The sequence below is a fragment of the Anomaloglossus baeobatrachus genome, chromosome 2 (assembly GCF_048569485.1).
Source record: "Anomaloglossus baeobatrachus isolate aAnoBae1 chromosome 2, aAnoBae1.hap1, whole genome shotgun sequence".
In the NCBI taxonomy this organism is placed as follows: Eukaryota; Metazoa; Chordata; class Amphibia; order Anura; family Aromobatidae; genus Anomaloglossus; species Anomaloglossus baeobatrachus.
The window spans coordinates 139,114,235-139,133,450 of record NC_134354.1 but is presented as its reverse complement, the minus strand read 5'-3'; the positions used below and the strand labels follow the sequence as shown (position 1 = coordinate 139,133,450).

At 50.9% G+C, this 19,216-nt stretch overlaps 1 protein-coding gene across 1 annotated transcript in view; it reads right to left on the bottom strand.

Annotated features, from left to right (window-relative positions):
• LOC142286278 (4-hydroxyphenylpyruvate dioxygenase) overlaps positions 1-19,216 on the bottom strand; it is a 119,956-nt gene that overhangs the window by 19,682 nt on the left and 81,058 nt on the right. Inside the window, exon 11 of the mRNA XM_075333339.1 lies at positions 11,819-11,890. Within this exon, the coding sequence (XP_075189454.1) occupies positions 11,819-11,890 (72 nt within the window). The remainder of the gene's footprint in view (positions 1-11,818; positions 11,891-19,216) is intronic.

Genomic DNA, 19,216 nt, shown 5'->3' with positions numbered 1-19,216 from the left:
CCTCCCCCAGGGCTGTCTGTTACACTCAGGCTCCCCCAGGGATGTCTGTACCCGCCAGCCTCTCCCACAGCTGTCTGTGCCCCTCAGCCTCCCCCAGGGCTGTCTATGCGCCTTGGCCTCCCCCAGGGCCGTCTGTGCCCCCCAGCATCTCCCTAGCTGTATGTGCCCCGCGCTATGTAAATACCCCCAGCAGTGTTTGTGCCTCCCAGCTATGTCTGTGCACCCCAGTGATGTATATACCCCCAGTGATGTCTGTACCACCCAGTGATGTATGTACTCTCCAGTGATGTCTATGCCCTGCTGCTTCCCTAGTGATGTATATTCCTCTTAGCTCTCCCGAGTGATGTATCTGCCCTCCAGGGATGTATATACCCCAGCAATGTTTGTGCCCCAAGCTATGTCTGTGATTCCCACCAATGATGTCTGTGCCCCAGTGATGTCTGTGCCCCCCAGTGATTTATGTACCCCCGAGTGAGGTCTATGCCCCACTGCTACGTCTATGCCCCGCAGCTTTCCTAGTTATGTATATTGCTCCCAGCCCTCCCCATTGAAGTATTTACCCTCAGCATCTCTTTTGATGTCTATGCCAGCCCCTCCAGTCATGTCTGTGCCCCCCAGCCTCACCAGTGATCTATATTCCTCCCAACCCTCCCTGTGATGTATATGTCTCCTGTCTCTCCTGTAATGTATATGCCCCAGCCTCCCCAATGATGTATATTCCTCCCAGCACTCCCCTGTGATGTATATGTCCCCAGCCCCTCAAGTGATGTATATGCCTCTATCCCCTCCTGTGATGTATATACAGCAGTCCCAGCCGACTCAAACCTGGAAAAGCAGTTGTGAGAAGTAACAAGATCAATATTGTCTAATATCACAGCTGTACCACAGAGAAGAAGCTCCAGCCACCACAGTGAGTTGTTTGCTCAAACATAGCAGGGTAATTTTCAAGTTGATAATTTTGTGCGGCCCCCGAATTATGGTAGAAATTTCCAAATGGCCCTCCGCCAGAAAAAAAGGTTCCACACCCCTACTGTACACAACTACTGGAACAGTGGTGGGAGGCAGTGCTGGGAATTATGAGGAATAGTTCATTTTGTTTTTGGTTTGCCCTGAGCCTCTAGAGCCGTAATCTTTGAAAGGGTACAATATTTGGTCAAAAGGTCTGATTCTGATTTACTGAGAAGGAACTAAACTTTACTTTTCACCCCTTGTTTAAGGTTTTAGTTGGCCATAGGACTACCAAGCATATTTGCTGTCTTATAGTCTGGATAGCTGTACTGTAACCAGTGAAGAAGCAGGGAGTTGCTAGAAGCAGTCTTAGTAATTTATTGGGGTTAAAGCCATAGAGACACATGACGGTGGAAACAGTATCTTAAGGACCCCATCAGGGGTGGACATACAGTTGGTGCAACCACAGGTCCAAGAAGTCAGAGGGTCCATTTTTACCTCAAAAACAGTTTACAAAATCTTAAAGGGAATGTGTCGCATTTTTTTATTTTTGTATTAATAATAGTGATTATGAACTCAAGTATTTTTAATACAAAATTAAACTCTCTGTTTATTTAGTTTTTATTTAACTCTAGTTTTACTGAAGCACTGTTGGCTGCCATCTTGGATTTGCTGTGTGTAACAACAGTTACTCACCTCCTTTATGGCAGCGCCCAGGGCATTCACTCTGATAGTCGTGCTATGGCCCTATACTTAATACAGGAGAGCTACCTGCTGTGACCTAGACGCGCCCCCTGGGCTGTCCAGATCACAGCAGACGGAGGAGATCGGCGCCATCTTTGTGCAGCTCACAGCATATGCTGTGTGCTGCACTTTTCCCATGTTACCCGTTCGGCCTGAGTGAGTACCAGCGCCCGTCCCCCTGCCGCCGTTGCTACTGTCTCCAATGACACCTCCCACCCCCCCCCCCAGCGCCGCAGCTACCCTCCCCCCGCTCTCCTTGCCGTAGCCGCTGCGGGCAGGGGCGTAACTACCGCAGTCGCAGAGGTCGCCATGGAGGCCTGGGGAGGCTGGCTGCTTTATTATACATGTAGGCCTGGAGAGGCTGGCTGCATTATAATACATGGAGGCCTGGGGAGGCAGACTGCATTAACCCCTTAACGACCGCGGGCCGTAAAATTACGTCCTAAATGACATAATCTTACTGCCCGCGGTCCTCCGGCGGCAGCATGCCGCGATCGGCACACATCTCAGCTGATTTTCACAGCTGAGATGTGTGCCTGCTAGGCACGAGCAGAATCGTTATCTGCTCGTGCCGATTAACCCCTTATATAGCGCTGTCAATACATGACAGCGCCATTATAAGCGCGATCGCGGTAAAGTTTTACTTACCGCCGAAACCGGAAGTCACGTGACGCGATCACGTGACTCCCGATAGTTGTCATGGTAGCACAGGGTCATCTGATGACTCCTGTACTACACATGAATTGGTTTCACTTTCGCTGTGCCCGGGGCACAGCAAAAGAGAAAGACAGCGTATCTGCTGTTTACAGCCTTCCAGCTGTGATCAGCAGATACTGCAGAGCGATCGGAATGCTGATCGCAATAGCCCCCTAGGGGGACTAGTAAAATAAAAAAAAAAACTAAAAAAATAAGTTTTAAAAAATTAAAAAAAAACAAAAAAACCTAAAAGTTCAAATCACCCCCCATTCGCCCCATTGAAAATTAAAGGGTTAAAAAAATAAAAAATATACACACATTTGGTATCGCCGCGTTCAGAAACGCCCGATCTATCAAAATATAAAATCAATTAATCTGATCAGTAAACGGCGTAGCGGCAAAAAAATTCCAAACGCCAAAACGACGTTTTTTTGTCGCCACAACTTTTGCGCAAAATGCAATAAGAGGCGATCAAAACGTAGCATCTGCGCAAAAATGGTACCGTTAAAAACGTCAGCTCGAGACGCAAAAAATAAGCCGTCATTGAGCCTAAGATCCCGAAAAATGAGAACGCTACGGGTCACGGAATATGGCGTAAAACGTGCGCCACTTTTTTCGGACAAACTTCCGATTTTTTTTTAACCCCTTATATAAAAGTAAACCTATACATGTTTGGTGTCTACGAACTCGCACTGACCTGAGGCATCACACCCACACATCAGTTTTACCATATAGTGAACACAGTGAATAAAATATCTCAAAAACCATAGTGCTATCGCACTTTTTTTGCAATTTTTCAGCATTTGGAATTTTTTTGCCATTTTCTAGTACACAATATGGTAAAACTGATGGTTTCATTTAAAAGTACAGCTCGTTCCGCAAAAAATGAGCCCTCACATGACCATATTGACTGAAAAATAAAAAAGTTACGTCTCTCAGAAAAAGAATGGCGAAAAAAGAAAACGGAAAGCGAAAAATCGGCCGGTCGTGAAAGGGTTAATATACATGAAGGCCTGGGGAGGCTGGCTGCATTATTATACATGGAGGTCTGAGGAGGCTAGCAGCATGCTGTTGTCCAGTCTAAATCCACAAGTCTGCAGTCACTCTATGGGGCACTTTGCACACTACGACATCGCAGGTGCGATGTCGGTGGGGTCAAATTGAAAGTGACGCACATCCGGCGTCGCACGCGATATCGTAGTGTGTAAGGCCTTTTTGATACGATTAACGAGCGCAAAATCGTCATAATTGTATCATCGGTGTAGCGTTGGTCATTTCCATAATTTGGAAATGACCGATGTTACGATGTTGCTCCTCGTTCCAGTGGCATCGCACATCGCTGTGTGTGAAGCCGCAGGAGTGAGGAACATCTCCTAACTGCGCCCTGCGGCTCACGCCAGCTATGCGGAAGGAAGGAGGTGGGCGGGATGTTTACGTCCCGCTCATCTCCGCCCCTCCGCTTCTATTGGCCGCCTGCCGTGTGACGTCGCTATGACGCCGCACGACCCGCCCCCTTAATAAAGAGGCGGGTCGCCGGCCAGCGCGACGTCGCAGGGCAGGTAAGTGCATATGAAGCTGGCGTAGCGATAATGTTCGCTACGCCAACTATCACCATGATATCGCAGCTGCGACGGGGGCGGGGACTATCGCGCTCGGCATCGCAAGCATCGGCTTGCGATGTCGTAGTGTGCAAAGTGCCCCTATGGGTCACTCTATGTGACTGCAGACTTGTGGATCGTCACATCACACACACTGTTCACTGTGGGTATTCGCTGGTATCACAGCCAGGAACAACGTGCCCATGAGTATGTGATATGCAGACTCCTGACCAGAATCCGACTATATGGGCATGACCTAGCTGAATGCAAGTGTATTGTCCTTAGGATGCATTTACATTGGCCAATTATCGGGAATTGGCATTCCTAGGACAGACCAGCAATCACCCAATAAAAGAGGAGCAGAACGATTGTTCATCTACTGAAGTTGTTTAAGAATCAGTCTTATTGTTAGTATATCATGCTGTGTAAACATTCCCTTTGCTGCTGAGAACAATGATATTATATGTGTACAGAACAATCGTATTATTGGTCATCAGACTTCACAAAGTCTGCAGTTTGCTCACCAGACTTAAACTGCATACATTACTAAATAGATTTTTTTTAGACCTGATGTGCCTGGTGTCGCGAGCGGGGAAGGACGCCGCTGCGCTGTGCTCACTAACGCTCAGGTCCGGCTCTCCTGCGATGGCTGCTCGGTGGCTCAAGCGGTGGGCCAGATCTGGGGACTCGAGCGGCGCTCCTCGCCCGTGAGTGCAAGGGGGTAGTTTGGTTTGGGGATTTGGTCCGTGACGCCACCCACGGGTTGTGGTGAGGTTGGGCACCACCGCTGCTGGTGACGGGGATCCCGGGAGCGATGGCAGGGAGCAGCTGGGATGTTGTTTTCCCCCTCCGTGGGTAGGGGTTGGTGGTCCCGGGGCCCGGTGAGGTGACAGGGAGGCAGGGTTGGTGAGGTGCAGGGTCGCCTGGACTGCGCAGCGCGGTGCCGGACGGCACGGTTGTACTCACTCAGCCACAAATGTACGCAAAGTCTCTGGTAAACCAAACGGCTGGATGGATGGGTCCTGCAGCCGGCTGCTGTAGCTTCTCCCGAACGTTTGGTGGTGGCTGCCTTTCCCTGCACCTTTGTGTATGTTCGGTCCCGGTGGATTCCCACCGGTAACCCGCTCCCCGGCGTATATATGTGCCGGAGGAGCCCTTTTGCCCGCAGGTTCTGGCCCTTGGAACTCTAGCTGTGGCGGTAGCTGTATTTCCTTCTATTGGTCGGACGGTTGCCTTCAATCGGGTCTTGGCTGTTAGGAAACCCTGGGGTTCCGGTCACTGACGGATTTGACATCTAATGGCGACTCCAAGCCTGCTCGGGGTCCGCAGGCCCTGCCTGTGTGTGCTGGCTTCACTTCGCTCCCCAGTTCAGTACCAGTGGGCCACCGCCCGTCCCCGGTCCTACTGTTCCGCGTTGATTCGCCTCTCCTGCAGACGGCCACCACCGTCTGCCAACCTTGCTCTTGGTGCCCGGGCCACACACACGGACACGGTCAGTTTGCTCCTCCACTACTACTTCACTCCTCTCTCTTGCACTTCCCTAACTCAACTGCCTTCCTTTTCCCGCCTCCAGGACTGTGAACTCCTCAGTGGGTGGGGCCAACCGCCTGGCTCCACCCCACCTGGTGTGGACATCAGCCCCTGGAGGGAGGCAACAAGGATTTTGTGTCTGGCTGATGTGCCTGTCTCGGGGTGTAGGTGTGTGTTGTAGTACCTGTGACGACCTGGCTAGTCTAGGGCGCCACACCTGGCGTACTGACTTTGACTGTGACTTTGACTTTTTACTGTGTTACAATAACAGTATAATCCTTTACATTTTTCTCTCCTCGCTATTAAAATGAGTCCAGGTGAGCTCATAAGATGCACATTTTGATATCAGAATTGGACAGCCTTTGCTGACTAACATTATCAAAGTAAGTACACCAGACTCATAATGTATAATATAATAATGTATGTAATAATGTATGCAGTCTACATTGTCAAATCTGAGGAGAGATCTGTTTGAATCAGATTTCTAACCAAAATGTAAAAATACTGAAAGTCGGAGTAACCGTCCAAATTTGTAATTGTGTTTCTTCTATTTAAAGAGGACCTTTTACTATATTTATTATTTTAAACTGTATAGCAGCAGGATAGCACGATCTGGTAAGACTGATGAGAACTCTTCAGTCCTGTTGATCCCTGTCATTACAGCATTGGAAGAGAAGTAGAGCGTCAGCATGAAGCGCTGGAGCAGTCAGGATTATAGTGATACAGGAGCAGTGAGGATCATGGTGATGCTGGAGCAGTGAGGATCATGGTGATGCTGGAGCAGTGAGGATCATGGTGATGCTGGAGAAGTGAGGATCATAGTGATGCTGGAGCAGTGAGGATCATGGTGATGCTGGAGCAGTGAGGATCATGGTGATGCTGGAGCAGTGAGGATTATGGTGATGCTGGAGCAGTGAGGATCATGGTGATGCTGGAGCAGTGAGGATCATGGTGATGCTGGAGCAGTGAGGATCATGGTGATGCTGGAGAAGTGAGGATCATAGTGATGCTGGAGCAGTGAGGATTATGGTGATGCTGGAGCAGTGAGGATTATGGTGATGCTGGAGCAGTGAGGATCATAGTGATGAAGGAGCAGTGAGGATTATGGTGATGCTGGAGCAGTGAGGATCATGGTGATTCTGGAGCAGTGAGGATCATAGTGATGCTGGAGCAGTGAGGATCATAGTGATGCTAGAGCAGTGAGGATCATGGTGATGCTGGAGCAGTGAGGATCATAGTGATGCTAGAGCAGTGAGGATCATGGTGATGCTGGAGCAGTGAGGAATATGGAGATGCTGGAGCAGTGAGGATCATGGTGATGCTGGAGCAGTGAGGATCATAGTGATGCTAGAGCAGTGAGGATCATGGTGATGCTGGAGCAGTGAGGATTATCGTGATGCTGGAGCAGTGAGGATCATGGTGATGCTGGAGCAGTGAGGATCATAGTGATGCTAGAGCAGTGAGGATCATGGTGATGCTGGAGCAGTGAGGAATATGGAGATGCTGGAGCAGTGAGGATCATGGTGATGCTGGAGCAGTGAGGATCATAGTGATGCTAGAGCAGTGAGGATCATGGTGATCTGGAGCAGTGAGGATTATGGTGATGCTGGAGCAGTGAGGATCATGGTGATGCTGGTGCAGTGAGGATCATGGTGATGCTGGAGCAGTGAGGATCATGGTGATGCTGGAGAAGTGAGGATCATAGTGATGCTGGAGCAGTGAGTATTATGGTGATGCTGGAGCAGTGAGGATTATGGTGATGCTGGAGCAGTGAGGATCATAGTGATGAAGGAGCAGTGAGGATTATGGTGATGCTGGAGCAGTGAGGATCATGGTGATTCTGGAGCAGTGAGGATCATAGTGATGCTGGAGCAGTGAGGATCATAGTGATGCTAGAGCAGTGAGGATCATGGTGATGCTGGAGCAGTGAGGATCATAGTGATGCTAGAGCAGTGAGGATCATGGTGATGCTGGAGCAGTGAGGAATATGGAGATGCTGGAGCAGTGAGGATCATGGTGATGCTGGAGCAGTGAGGATCATAGTGATGCTAGAGCAGTGAGGATCATGGTGATGCTGGAGCAGTGAGGATTATCGTGATGCTGGAGCAGTGAGGATCATGGTGATGCTGGAGCAGTGAGGATCATAGTGATGCTAGAGCAGTGAGGATCATGGTGATGCTGGAGCAGTGAGGAATATGGAGATGCTGGAGCAGTGAGGATCATGGTGATGCTGGAGCAGTGAGGATCATAGTGATGCTAGAGCAGTGAGGATCATGGTGATCTGGAGCAGTGAGGATTATGGTGATGCTGGAGCAGTGAGGATCATGGTGATGCTGGTGCAGTGAGGATCATGGTGATGCTGGAGCAGTGAGGATCATGGTGATGCTGGAGCAGTGAGGATCATGGTGATGCTGGAGCAGTGAGGATCATGGTGATGCTGGAGCAGTGAGGATCATGGTGATAGCATGCAACTTTGTGAAACTACTACCGGTCGTGTGGTATAAAATCAATCTTTTATTCCCCGATACCTATTGTATGTAACCAGCTCTGCTCCCATGATGATCCTCACTGCTCCAACGCTCAGTCCTGAAGCCCTCCTCATCCGGAGCTATAATGACTGGAAGTGACGGGAGTGAGGAGTTCTCAGCGTGGTTAAGTGAGGCACATCAACTCTCAACAAATTAGAATGGTAATATCTCTTTTGACCTTGTCTGTGGGTGTTTGATTTTTTTCCTCTACACAACTGCCATTTCAGCATCATAGAGGGATGAAATTGAGCACTCGCTGGGAAGAATCTGTATTACTGCCCTGTTGGTAGAAGGGGAAATGTGCATAATGGGTGCCCTAAACTTCAGGAGTCCATATCTCCGCAAAGCAGTGGAGAACAAAAAGTTTTTTATTTCTGGTCCCCAGAACAAAACGGAAAAATGTCAATATCTTTGTAAATAAAGTAAACATAATTACCAAACTATAGTTATCGCTCTGACTCCAGATGTAGTTTCCTGGTTTTACCAGGGGGTGTGAACTTTAACCCCTCCTTCCCAGACTGCCACTCACATCCCTGCTGCTGATCGCTATTTCAGCAATCTGTGATGCTGCCAAACTGTGATTGGTGGCGTCTGGTAGGGAGCAGTGAAAGCCCCGATAGAGAAGACTGAAGAAACGCCAAGTTGGACTGTTATCAGAAATTTCACATAGAGCACTCCAAGAGCAACAAATGTGAATCTGTTCAATGGAGTGACACAGCGCAAAACAGAAAAGAGCAGCAGAATCAGGGCAGCTAAGGGATTTTTACAAGCTAGTTTTTGTTTTTTTTTGTTTTAGGAAGTGGTTGGTCCTATTTAATAACAACTTTGGGTGATGGCATGTCATCCATTTGATGTTACATTACATACAGTGCCTTGAAAAAGCATTCATACCCTGAGGACTTTTCCACAATACACCTACAAGCTTAAATGTATTTTATTGGAGTATTATGTTATATACCAATGCTATGTAGTAAGTATTTGTGAAGTATAAAGGAAATACATGATTTTCTAAATACTTTAAAATAAATCTACCATGTTTAGACATATTGAGGCAGACATTTTTGCCCATTCTTCTTTGCAAAACAGATCTAGTTCAGTTAGATTGGATCAAGAGTGTCAGTGAACAGCAATTTTAATGTTTCACCACTGATTCTCAATGGGATTTAGGTCTGGGCTGTGACTGAGATATTCAAACACATGAATATGCTTTGATCTAAACCATTCCATTTTACCTCTAGCATTATATTTAGGTTTGTTGCTCTGCTGGAAGGTGAACCTAGGCCCCAGTCTCAAGTCTTTTGCAATATCTAACAGGTTTTCCTCCTGGATTGCACTATATTTTGCTAGGTCCATTTTCTCATTAACGCTGACCAGTTTTCCTGTCCCTGCTGAAGAAAAGCCTCCCCACAGCATAATTCTACCACCACCATGTATGACGCTGGGGATGGTATTCTTAGTGTGTTGTGCGGTGTTAGGGGTACTTTGCACGCTACGACATCGCTAGCATCGGCTAGCGATGCCGAGCGCGATAGTACCTGCCCCTGTCGCACATGCGATATCTTGTGATAGCTGCCATAGCGAACATTATCGCTACGGCAGCATCACACGCACTTACCTGCCCTGTGACGTCGCTCTGGCCGGCGACCCGCCTCCTTCCTAAGGGGGTGGGTCATGCGGCGTCACAGCGACTTCACACGGCAGGTGGCCAATAGAAGCGAAGGGGCGGAGATGAGCGGGATGTAAACATCCCGCCCACCTCCTTCCTTCCGTATAGCCGGTGCAGGCAGGCAAGGAGATGTTCCTCGCTCCTGCGGCTTCACACACAGCGATGTATGCTGCCGCAGGAACGAGGAACAACATTGCATCTCCTATTGGTGCGACATTATGAAAATGACCAACGCTACACAGATCACCGACATTCGACGCTTTTGCGATCGTTTATCGGCGCATCTAGGATTTACACGTTGCGACGTCGTTACCGGCGCCGGATGTGCGTCACTTTCGATTTGACCCCGACGATATTGCAGTAGCGATGTCGCAGTGTGCAAAGTACCCCTTAGTTTTCCATCACACATAGCATATTGCATTTAGCCCAAAAAGTTCTACTTTAATCTCACCTGACCAGAGCACCTTTTCCACATGCTAGCTGAGTTCATTACATGACGTTTTGCAAACTGCAAAAAGTTTTTCTTATGGCTTGCTTTCAAAAATGGCTTTCTTCTTGCATAAAAGGCAGATTTGTGCAGTATATGACTAATAGTTGTCCTGTGGACAGATTCTTCCACCTGAGATATGAATCTCTGCAGCTTCTCCAGAGTAACTATGGGCCTCTTGGCTGCTTCTCTCATCCCTCCTTGCTTGGGATGTCAGTTTAGGTGAACAGTCATATCTTGGTATGTTTACAGGTGTGCCATACTCCTTCCATTTTATTCATGATGGCCTGAACTATGATCTGTGAGATGTTCAGGGCTTGGGCATTTTTTTTATAACCTAACCCTGCTTTACTCTTCTTCACAACTTTATCCTTGACCTGTCTGGTGTGTTCCTTGGTTTTCATAATGCTTTTGATCCCTAATGTTTTCAATCAAACCTCTGAGGCCTTCACAGAACAGCTGTAGTTACATTGAGAATAAATTACACACAGGTGGACTCAATTTACTAATTATGTGACTTCTGGAGACAATGATTTTATATAGGGGTATCAGACTATGGAGGGCTGAATTTAACTGCACGGCACAATTTTTAGATTTATATTTTTAAAATATTTAGAAAACCATGTAACATTTTCTTATACTTCACAAATGCTTACTACTTAGTATTGGTATATCACATAAAATCCCAGTAAAATGCATTTAAGTTTTTGGGTCTAATGTGAAAACATGAAGAAAAGTTATTATTATTATTTATTATTATAGCGCCATTTATTCCATGGCACTTTACAAGTGAAAGAGGGTATACGTACAACAATCATTAACAGTACAAAACAGACTGGTATAGGAGGAGAGAGGACCCTGCCCGCGAGGGCTCACAGTCTACAGGGAATGGGTGATGGTACAATAGGTGAGGACAGAGCTGGTTGTGCAGTGGTGTACTGGACTGAGGGCTATTGTAGGTTGTAGGCTTGTTGGAAGAGGTGGGTCTTGAGGTTCCTCTTGGGGCATGAATATTTTTCAAGGCAGTGCAGATTTGCTGCAGGCATGAATGTTGGCGAAACATCACCACCGCATATTGCTCTTATACCACATGGTAGGTTACTTTTAGGGACTGCAAAGGGCAATTACTATAGATAAACCTTCACACAGTAGGCAGCCATTCATTGTGTCACTATTTAAACACGTTATTAGCCAGAAGTCTTAGTAATCGGGACTTCTGCTGTCCCAATGGGTAAAAATCACTAATTAAATGTTTATTATTTGTGTATTTTAGATTATTCGAAAACCTCTTTAATATATACAGTGGGTGCATTAACTTGCACTGAATATTGACACCTTTACGCACTAATGAATTATGAAAATTACAAATGTTGTAAACTCATTTTCACAACTTATACATATGTCATCACACGCACACATTCATTAATATTAAATTCTCCATAACAAAAAGGAGTCAAGATATACATAGCATTCATGTCTCAAAACATATGCAGGTCTTCATGCACAGACTCGCATATACAAACACACCACCCTCTTAGCCAAACAGCAAGGAGATCAAAGCCGAAGGCTCGCCCCTCCCTCGCGGCCTTCTGGTTTCTGGAGATCTATCTGAATTACTCACCGCTTTGATGATGTCGGAAGTGTTAAGAGCAATGTGCTGTACACCAGCACCACCATAGTAGTCTACATATTCCTGAAAGAAAGTAAAAATTACTCATTACTAACCATTAACAATTCTGTAATAACCATAGTTTTATAACTAATTGTTACATAATGAACAATCTTTGCACCTTTCATTAATTTGTGAAATTCAGCCCCAAAATGAAAGTATATCTGGATAGAAGAACACATATACACATACACGTACATACTGCAGCTTTAATACATCCACAGTATATGCTAGATTCAGTGTATGGAGGTTGTAGGGGAGACTGCTGGACAAGCATGTGTAATCATCCCTCTACTGGCCCCAGAACTATACATCATCAGAGACAACCTCTTTCAGAATGAAGCCCTGCTACAGGCATTCACGAAAAACACCTAAAGTCAGCAGCCAGTCAATCATTTCCAGTGAAGGAAATAGTAAAGTGGTTGTCTTGTGAAAATAAGTTACCACCCCGAATAGGTGATAATGTAGATAAGTGGGGCCCAACTGCGGGGACCCCTACAAATTGGCAGAAAGAGGAAGTTTTACGAAAGCAAAAAAGGCAATAATCATCACAGTGTGCATACCTAGACAACATGCTAAATGTTTATTGAGAATCGTATGGCATGGACAAAAAGGTGGACAACCATTAAAAAAGAAAAATCTATCCATCGTGACATTTAACCCTAGAACACATACCTGGGGCCTCACAGGCCTGCTAGGTTACTTGTCTTCTATTGTAGATTTCTATGGTTGACCGTTCTAGGGTTAATAGATGTTAGTGTGCTCAGATGCAGAAGCTATGATGAATACTTATAAGACAATTTCAGATAATCAAGATATACAGAGGAAATATATATATATATATATATATATATATATATATATATATATAGATAGATAGATAGATTCAGTACATACATATTAATATTATTAATGGAATGTCTGAAATGTATAGTACTCCCCTGATGAAGCTGCCATTTGCAGCGATACGCATGGAGCATATAATTATGACTCTTCAATTTTGCTCTGTAATGCTCATTGTTATTTCCTTCCTGAGGTTCTGGAAATCACAATATGGGTTTTTCTACACTTCTTTGCTATTTCAGATGATTATCTGGACAGCATAATCCATTTTTCTATGAGTGTTTACTATAGGTATATGGGAACCAATATTGTGACTACAGTGTTTGACCCATTATATTGTTATATTTTATTTTCTATATCTGTGTCGCGGGCGGGGAGGAGGGTGTCAGCACACCGCGCTCACCCCTTCTGCTCGGGTCCGGCAGTTGCTCCTGGTGGCTCGAGCTGCGGGCCGGATCCCGGGGTGTCTCGAGCGACACTCCTCGCCCGTGAGTGAAAGGGGGTTGTTTGTTGGGATTATAGTTCGTGACGCCACCCACGGTTGCGGTGATGGCACCACCGCTGCTCAGTGTGGGGGTCCCGGGGATGGTGATTGGAGCAGCCAGGTGTTGTGTTGCCCCTCCGTGGGTAGGGGTTGGTGATCCCGGGGCCCGGTGAAGAGATGTAAAGTGTAGGGCCTGGAGGGCGCAGGGACGCGGGGGCAGCGCTGTGCCTTGCGGCACTGTGGTACTCACTCAGCCTGAGACACGGACACAGTTTGTACGGTAAACCAACGGCTGGTAGGACGGTCCCACAGACGGTTGCACCTGCACTCCCGGTAGGTGACGGTGACGTCTCTCTTCCTTGCACCTGTTTGACTGATGGTAGCGGTGGATTCCCTCCGGTTACCCGCTCCCCGACTACAATCTGGGCCGGAGGAGCTCTACACTTTGCCCGCAGGCGCTGGCCCTGGGGAAACTGGTGCCTTGGCGGTGGCGGTGTCTCCCCGGTAATGGTCGGGCTGTTGCCGTCAATCGGGACTTTGTTGCTGGGGGATCTGCGTCCCCTTCGCTGACGGATTCGGCAAATTGGGCGACTCCTAGCCTTGCCGGGGTCCGAGAGGCCCCTGCCCTGGTGCTGACTGTCTTTCGGAACACTGCTCCAGACCACCGGGCACACAGCCAACGGGGTCCTTCCAGGAACTTCCAAACGGTCCCCCTCCGGACAGTCACCGCCGTCGCTGACCTTGCTGTTCTAGCCCTACACACAGCTGGGCTCTCAGGCTCTGCGCACTCTCTGCGCTCTCTCCACTTCTTGCTTTCCTCCTTTTCCACTTTCCTTTCCTCACTTTCACTTAAGCTCGTCCCTGAGCTGACTGCACTCTTGCCCTACCCGGGCTTAACTGCTCTTCACTCCAGCTCCTCCTGAGCTAAACTTCACTCTTGCCCTGCCTGGGCTAATCTGCCTGGTAACTTCCTGCCTCCAGAGTTGTGAGCTCCTTGGTGGGCGGAGCCAACCGCCTGGCCCACCCCCTGGTGTGCATCACAGACTCTTGGAGGAAGGCAACAAGGATTTCTGGTTAGCAGGTGTGCCTACCTGGAGTGTGGGGTGTGGTGGTGTTGTTATCTGTGTCCCCTGGCTTGCCCAGGGCGACACATTCCCCCTTAGCAAAATGCAGACCGTCCGCGGGCTGCCGTCCTACACCGGTTTTATTTTTCTGTAAAAAGGGGATAACAGGGTTAAACATATATACATTTTCAATCAACTCTTCCCAAGACGGGAGGCACATTTTACTTTTAACGTTTCAACGGTGTACGGTCACGGTTTCCGCTCTCTCCCACCCAAGCAACCTGGCCCTGATGCTGCCCCTAAAACCCAGGCAGCACCCCTTGACCCACAGTCCAGCACAAGTCACCCGAGCGGGATCTGTCCTTCCCTCCAGAGGGTAGCCACCGGTCCCTTTGGTGGCTGGGCCCTGGCCTGCTCCGCTCAAGGCCCTCCCTCCAACCTGCCTCTCCGGAGGCGGCATTGCGGAAACGGTAACGGTACCCAACATATTTACAAGCCACTAACGTTTGTGGTTGCCCTGCAGAGTTCACGGGCTTGTCCATGGCTAGTTCCCATGCATTTTTAAACTTTAAACGGTCCCCACGGGGACAACGGTGCCGGCTCCAGCCGGTTGCAAATCAACAAACAAATCAGGTTACTTCTTCGGATCATTTTCATTATCATTGCAGAACTTTCAAACTTTTTCAAACAAACTTTCAAACAAACAAAGCGCTGGTCCCTACGGGGACGGTGCTGCGGGCCTCCATTGCCCTACTCCGGTCCTGCTGCTGCTTCATCCGAGGGAGGGGGTGCAGAGCTCATCTTGCTCTCCGGGCTGCCCCTCAGCTTTACATCCAGGGCAAACCACCCCCTCTCTCCGCAGTGCCGAGTGTACCGCACCATGTCTCCCGGGATAAGATTGCGGCCAGGATGCTCTTCGGGCAGGTGAGCATGCACATCCCGCCGGGCTACAAACACCTCGGCCTCCAGGCCCGGTTCGTATATGAACCCGTAGCCCCGGCGGATATCAAACCGCCTCACCTGCCCCTCGTAGAACGGGCCCCGGACACGGAAGGTCGCTTGCCACAGGTTCTCCTTTTCCCGTATGACTCGGGCCACCAGCTCGGCTTTCCTACGCTCCCTCTCCGCGATCTCCAGGCCCAGCTTGGTCGGCTCCCTGTCCCAGTAGGGCTCTGGCGCACGGGTTGAGCCCCACGGGACATTCAGCACGTTACCCACTGTCAGGAAGGTGGGTGGCGTATCCCGTGGTGTCATGGCCTTGGGCGCTGCCTTGCAGCAACAACCCGGCGCCACCTCAGCCGAGGTGTGGGGGATGGGCACAGGGGCTTTCCGCAGTTGGGCCTTCGGCTCGGAGCGGGTCATCGGCTCCGGCTCGGGGAACTGCTCGGGGACTGTCTCTGGCACAATCTTCAGGGCCTTCCATGGCAATGCCTCCGGTTTGCTTCGGGCTCCGGCTACAGGTCGGTCCGCTGGGGCGGACGGGCTGGGTATCGCTACCGGTTGCTGTGGTAGCGGGCCTAGTGGCGGGGTCACGGCCTCCGGGACGGGTGGCGAAGGAGGTAACGGGGGGAGAGGGCTTGGACCGGGTCCCTCAGCCGCAGCGACCGGTCCCTCCGGGACATAGGGGCGTGGGTCACTCACCCTCCCTTCCTCCGCTTCCTCCTCGCGTCTCCGCACGGCTGCCAAAACGTCCGCCATGTCGGTCTCCCACTCCTCCAGGAGGAGCTGCATTTTGACCTGCAGCCTTAGATGGAGCTGCGCGGTCCGGATCTCCACCCACGCTGCGGTTCCCGGTGCGGGGGCCACGGTGTTTCGGGACGGCATCCACATGGTGACTTTGCTGTTTGCTTCCAGGAACGGTTTTCTGGCAAGGTCCTGGCGTCCTTGCTTTTATAGCGGCGACTACATGCCGCCAGCCGCCATCGCGTCCCCCTTCGCTCTTTCCGGCCCCTCCTCTCTCGGGGCGGAGTTTTGGCCTTCGCGCCTCTACTGCTCGAGAAGACACTCGAGCGGGAACTTTTCGCGCCAAAGATGGCGGCTTCTGAAATTTTTCTGCCGGATACCTCCGGCGGTAACAAGGCGCACCTCTACCAGACGGCAGAGCGGTAAGATCCTGTTCGTGACGCCAAGTTGTCGCGGGCGGGGAGGAGGGTGTCAGCACACCGCGCTCACCCCTTCTGCTCGGGTCCGGCAGTTGCTCCTGGTGGCTCGAGCTGCGGGCCGGATCCCGGGGTGTCTCGAGCGACACTCCTCGCCCGTGAGTGAAAGGGGGTTGTTTGTTGGGATTATAGTTCGTGACGCCACCCACGGTTGCGGTGATGGCACCACCGCTGCTCAGTGTGGGGGTCCCGGGGATGGTGATTGGAGCAGCCAGGTGTTGTGTTGCCCCTCCGTGGGTAGGGGTTGGTGATCCCGGGGCCCGGTGAAGAGATGTAAAGTGTAGGGCCTGGAGGGCGCAGGGACGCGGGGGCAGCGCTGTGCCTTGCGGCACTGTGGTACTCACTCAGCCTGAGACACGGACACAGTTTGTACGGTAAACCAACGGCTGGTAGGACGGTCCCACAGACGGTTGCACCTGCACTCCCGGTAGGTGACGGTGATGTCTCTCTTCCTTGCACCTGTTTGACTGATGGTAGCGGTGGATTCCCTCCGGTTACCCGCTCCCCGACTACAATCTGGGCCGGAGGAGCTCTACACTTTGCCCGCAGGCGCTGGCCCTGGGGAAACTGGTGCCTTGGCGGTGGCGGTGTCTCCCCGGTAATGGTCGGGCTGTTGCCGTCAATCGGGACTTTGTTGCTGGGGGATCTGCGTCCCCTTCGCTGACGGATTCGGCAAATTGGGCGACTCCTAGCCTTGCCGGGGTCCGAGAGGCCCCTGCCCTGGTGCTGACTGTCTTTCGGAACACTGCTCCAGACCACCGGGCACACAGCCAACGGGGTCCTTCCAGGAACTTCCAAACGGTCCCCCTCCGGACAGTCACCGCCGTCGCTGACCTTGCTGTTCTAGCCCTACACACAGCTGGGCTCTCAGGCTCTGCGCACTCTCTGCGCTCTCTCCACTTCTTGCTTTCCTCCTTTTCCACTTTCCTTTCCTCACTTTCACTTAAGCTCGTCCCTGAGCTGACTGCACTCTTGCCCTACCCGGGCTTAACTGCTCTTCACTCCAGCTCCTCCTGAGCTAAACTTCACTCTTGCCCTGCCTGGGCTAATCTGCCTGGTAACTTCCTGCCTCCAGAGTTGTGAGCTCCTTGGTGGGCGGAGCCAACCGCCTGGCCCACCCCCTGGTGTGCATCACAGACTCTTGGAGGAAGGCAACAAGGATTTCTGGTTAGCAGGTGTGCCTACCTGGAGTGTGGGGTGTGGTGGTGTTGTTATCTGTGTCCCCTGGCTTGCCCAGGGCGACACATTCCCCCTTAGCAAAATGCAGACCGTCCGCGGGCTGCCGTCCTACACCGGTTTTATTTTTCTGTAAAAAGGGGATAACAGGGTTAAACATATATACATTTTCAATCAACTCTTCCCAAGACGGGAGGCACATTTTACTTTTAACGTTTCAACGGTGTACGGTCACGGTTTCCGCTCTCTCCCACCCAAGCAACCTGGCCCTGATGCTGCCCCTAAAACCCAGGCAGCACCCCTTGACCCACAGTCCAGCACAAGTCACCCGAGCGGGATCTGTCCTTCCCTCCAGAGGGTAGCCACCGGTCCCTTTGGTGGCTGGGCCCTGGCCTGCTCCGCTCAAGGCCCTCCCTCCAACCTGCCTCTCCGGAGGCGGCATTGCGGAAACGGTAACGGTACCCAACATATTTACAAGCCACTAACGTTTGTGGTTGCCCTGCAGAGTTCACTGGCTTGTCCATGGCTAGTTCCCATGCATTTTTAAACTTTAAACGGTCCCCACGGGGACAACGGTGCCGGCTCCAGCCGGTTGCAAATCAACAAACAAATCAGGTTACTTCTTCGGATCATTTTCATTATCATTGCAGAACTTTCAAACTTTTTCAAACAAACTTTCAAACAAACAAAGCGCTGGTCCCTACGGGGACGGTGCTGCGGGCCTCCATTGCCCTACTCCGGTCCTGCTGCTGCTTCATCCGAGGGAGGGGGTGCAGAGCTCATCTTGCTCTCCGGGCTGCCCCTCAGCTTTACATCCAGGGCAAACCACCCCCTCTCTCCGCAGTGCCGAGTGTACCGCACCATGTCTCCCGGGATAAGATTGCGGCCAGGATGCTCTTCGGGCAGGTGAGCATGCACATCCCGCCGGGCTACAAACACCTCGGCCTCCAGGCCCGGTTCGTATATGAACCCGTAGCCCCGGCGGATATCAAACCGCCTCACCTGCCCCTCGTAGAACGGGCCCCGGACACGGAAGGTCGCTTGCCACAGGTTCTCCTTTTCCCGTATGACTCGGGCCACCAGCTCGGCTTTCCTACGCTCCCTCTCCGCGATCTCCAGGCCCAGCTTGGTCGGCTCCCTGTCCCAGTAGGGCTCTGGCGCACGGGTTGAGCCCCGCGGGACATTCAGCACGTTACCCACTGTCAGGAAGGTGGGTGGCGTATCCCGTGGTGTCATGGCCTTGGGCGCTGCCTTGCAGCAACAACCCGGCGCCACCTCAGCCGAGGTGTGGGGGATGGGCACAGGGGCTTTCCGCAGTTGGGCCTTCGGCTCGGAGCGGGTCATCGGCTCCGGCTCGGGGAACTGCTCGGGGACTGTCTCTGGCACAATCTTCAGGGCCTTCCATGGCAATGCCTCCGGTTTGCTTCGGGCTCCGGCTACAGGTCGGTCCGCTGGGGCGGACGGGCTGGGTATCGCTACCGGTTGCTGTGGTAGCGGGCCTAGTGGCGGGGTCACGGCCTCCGGGACGGGTGGCGAAGGAGGTAACGGGGGGAGAGGGCTTGGACCGGGTCCCTCAGCCGCAGCGACCGGTCCCTCCGGGACATAGGGGCGTGGGTCACTCACC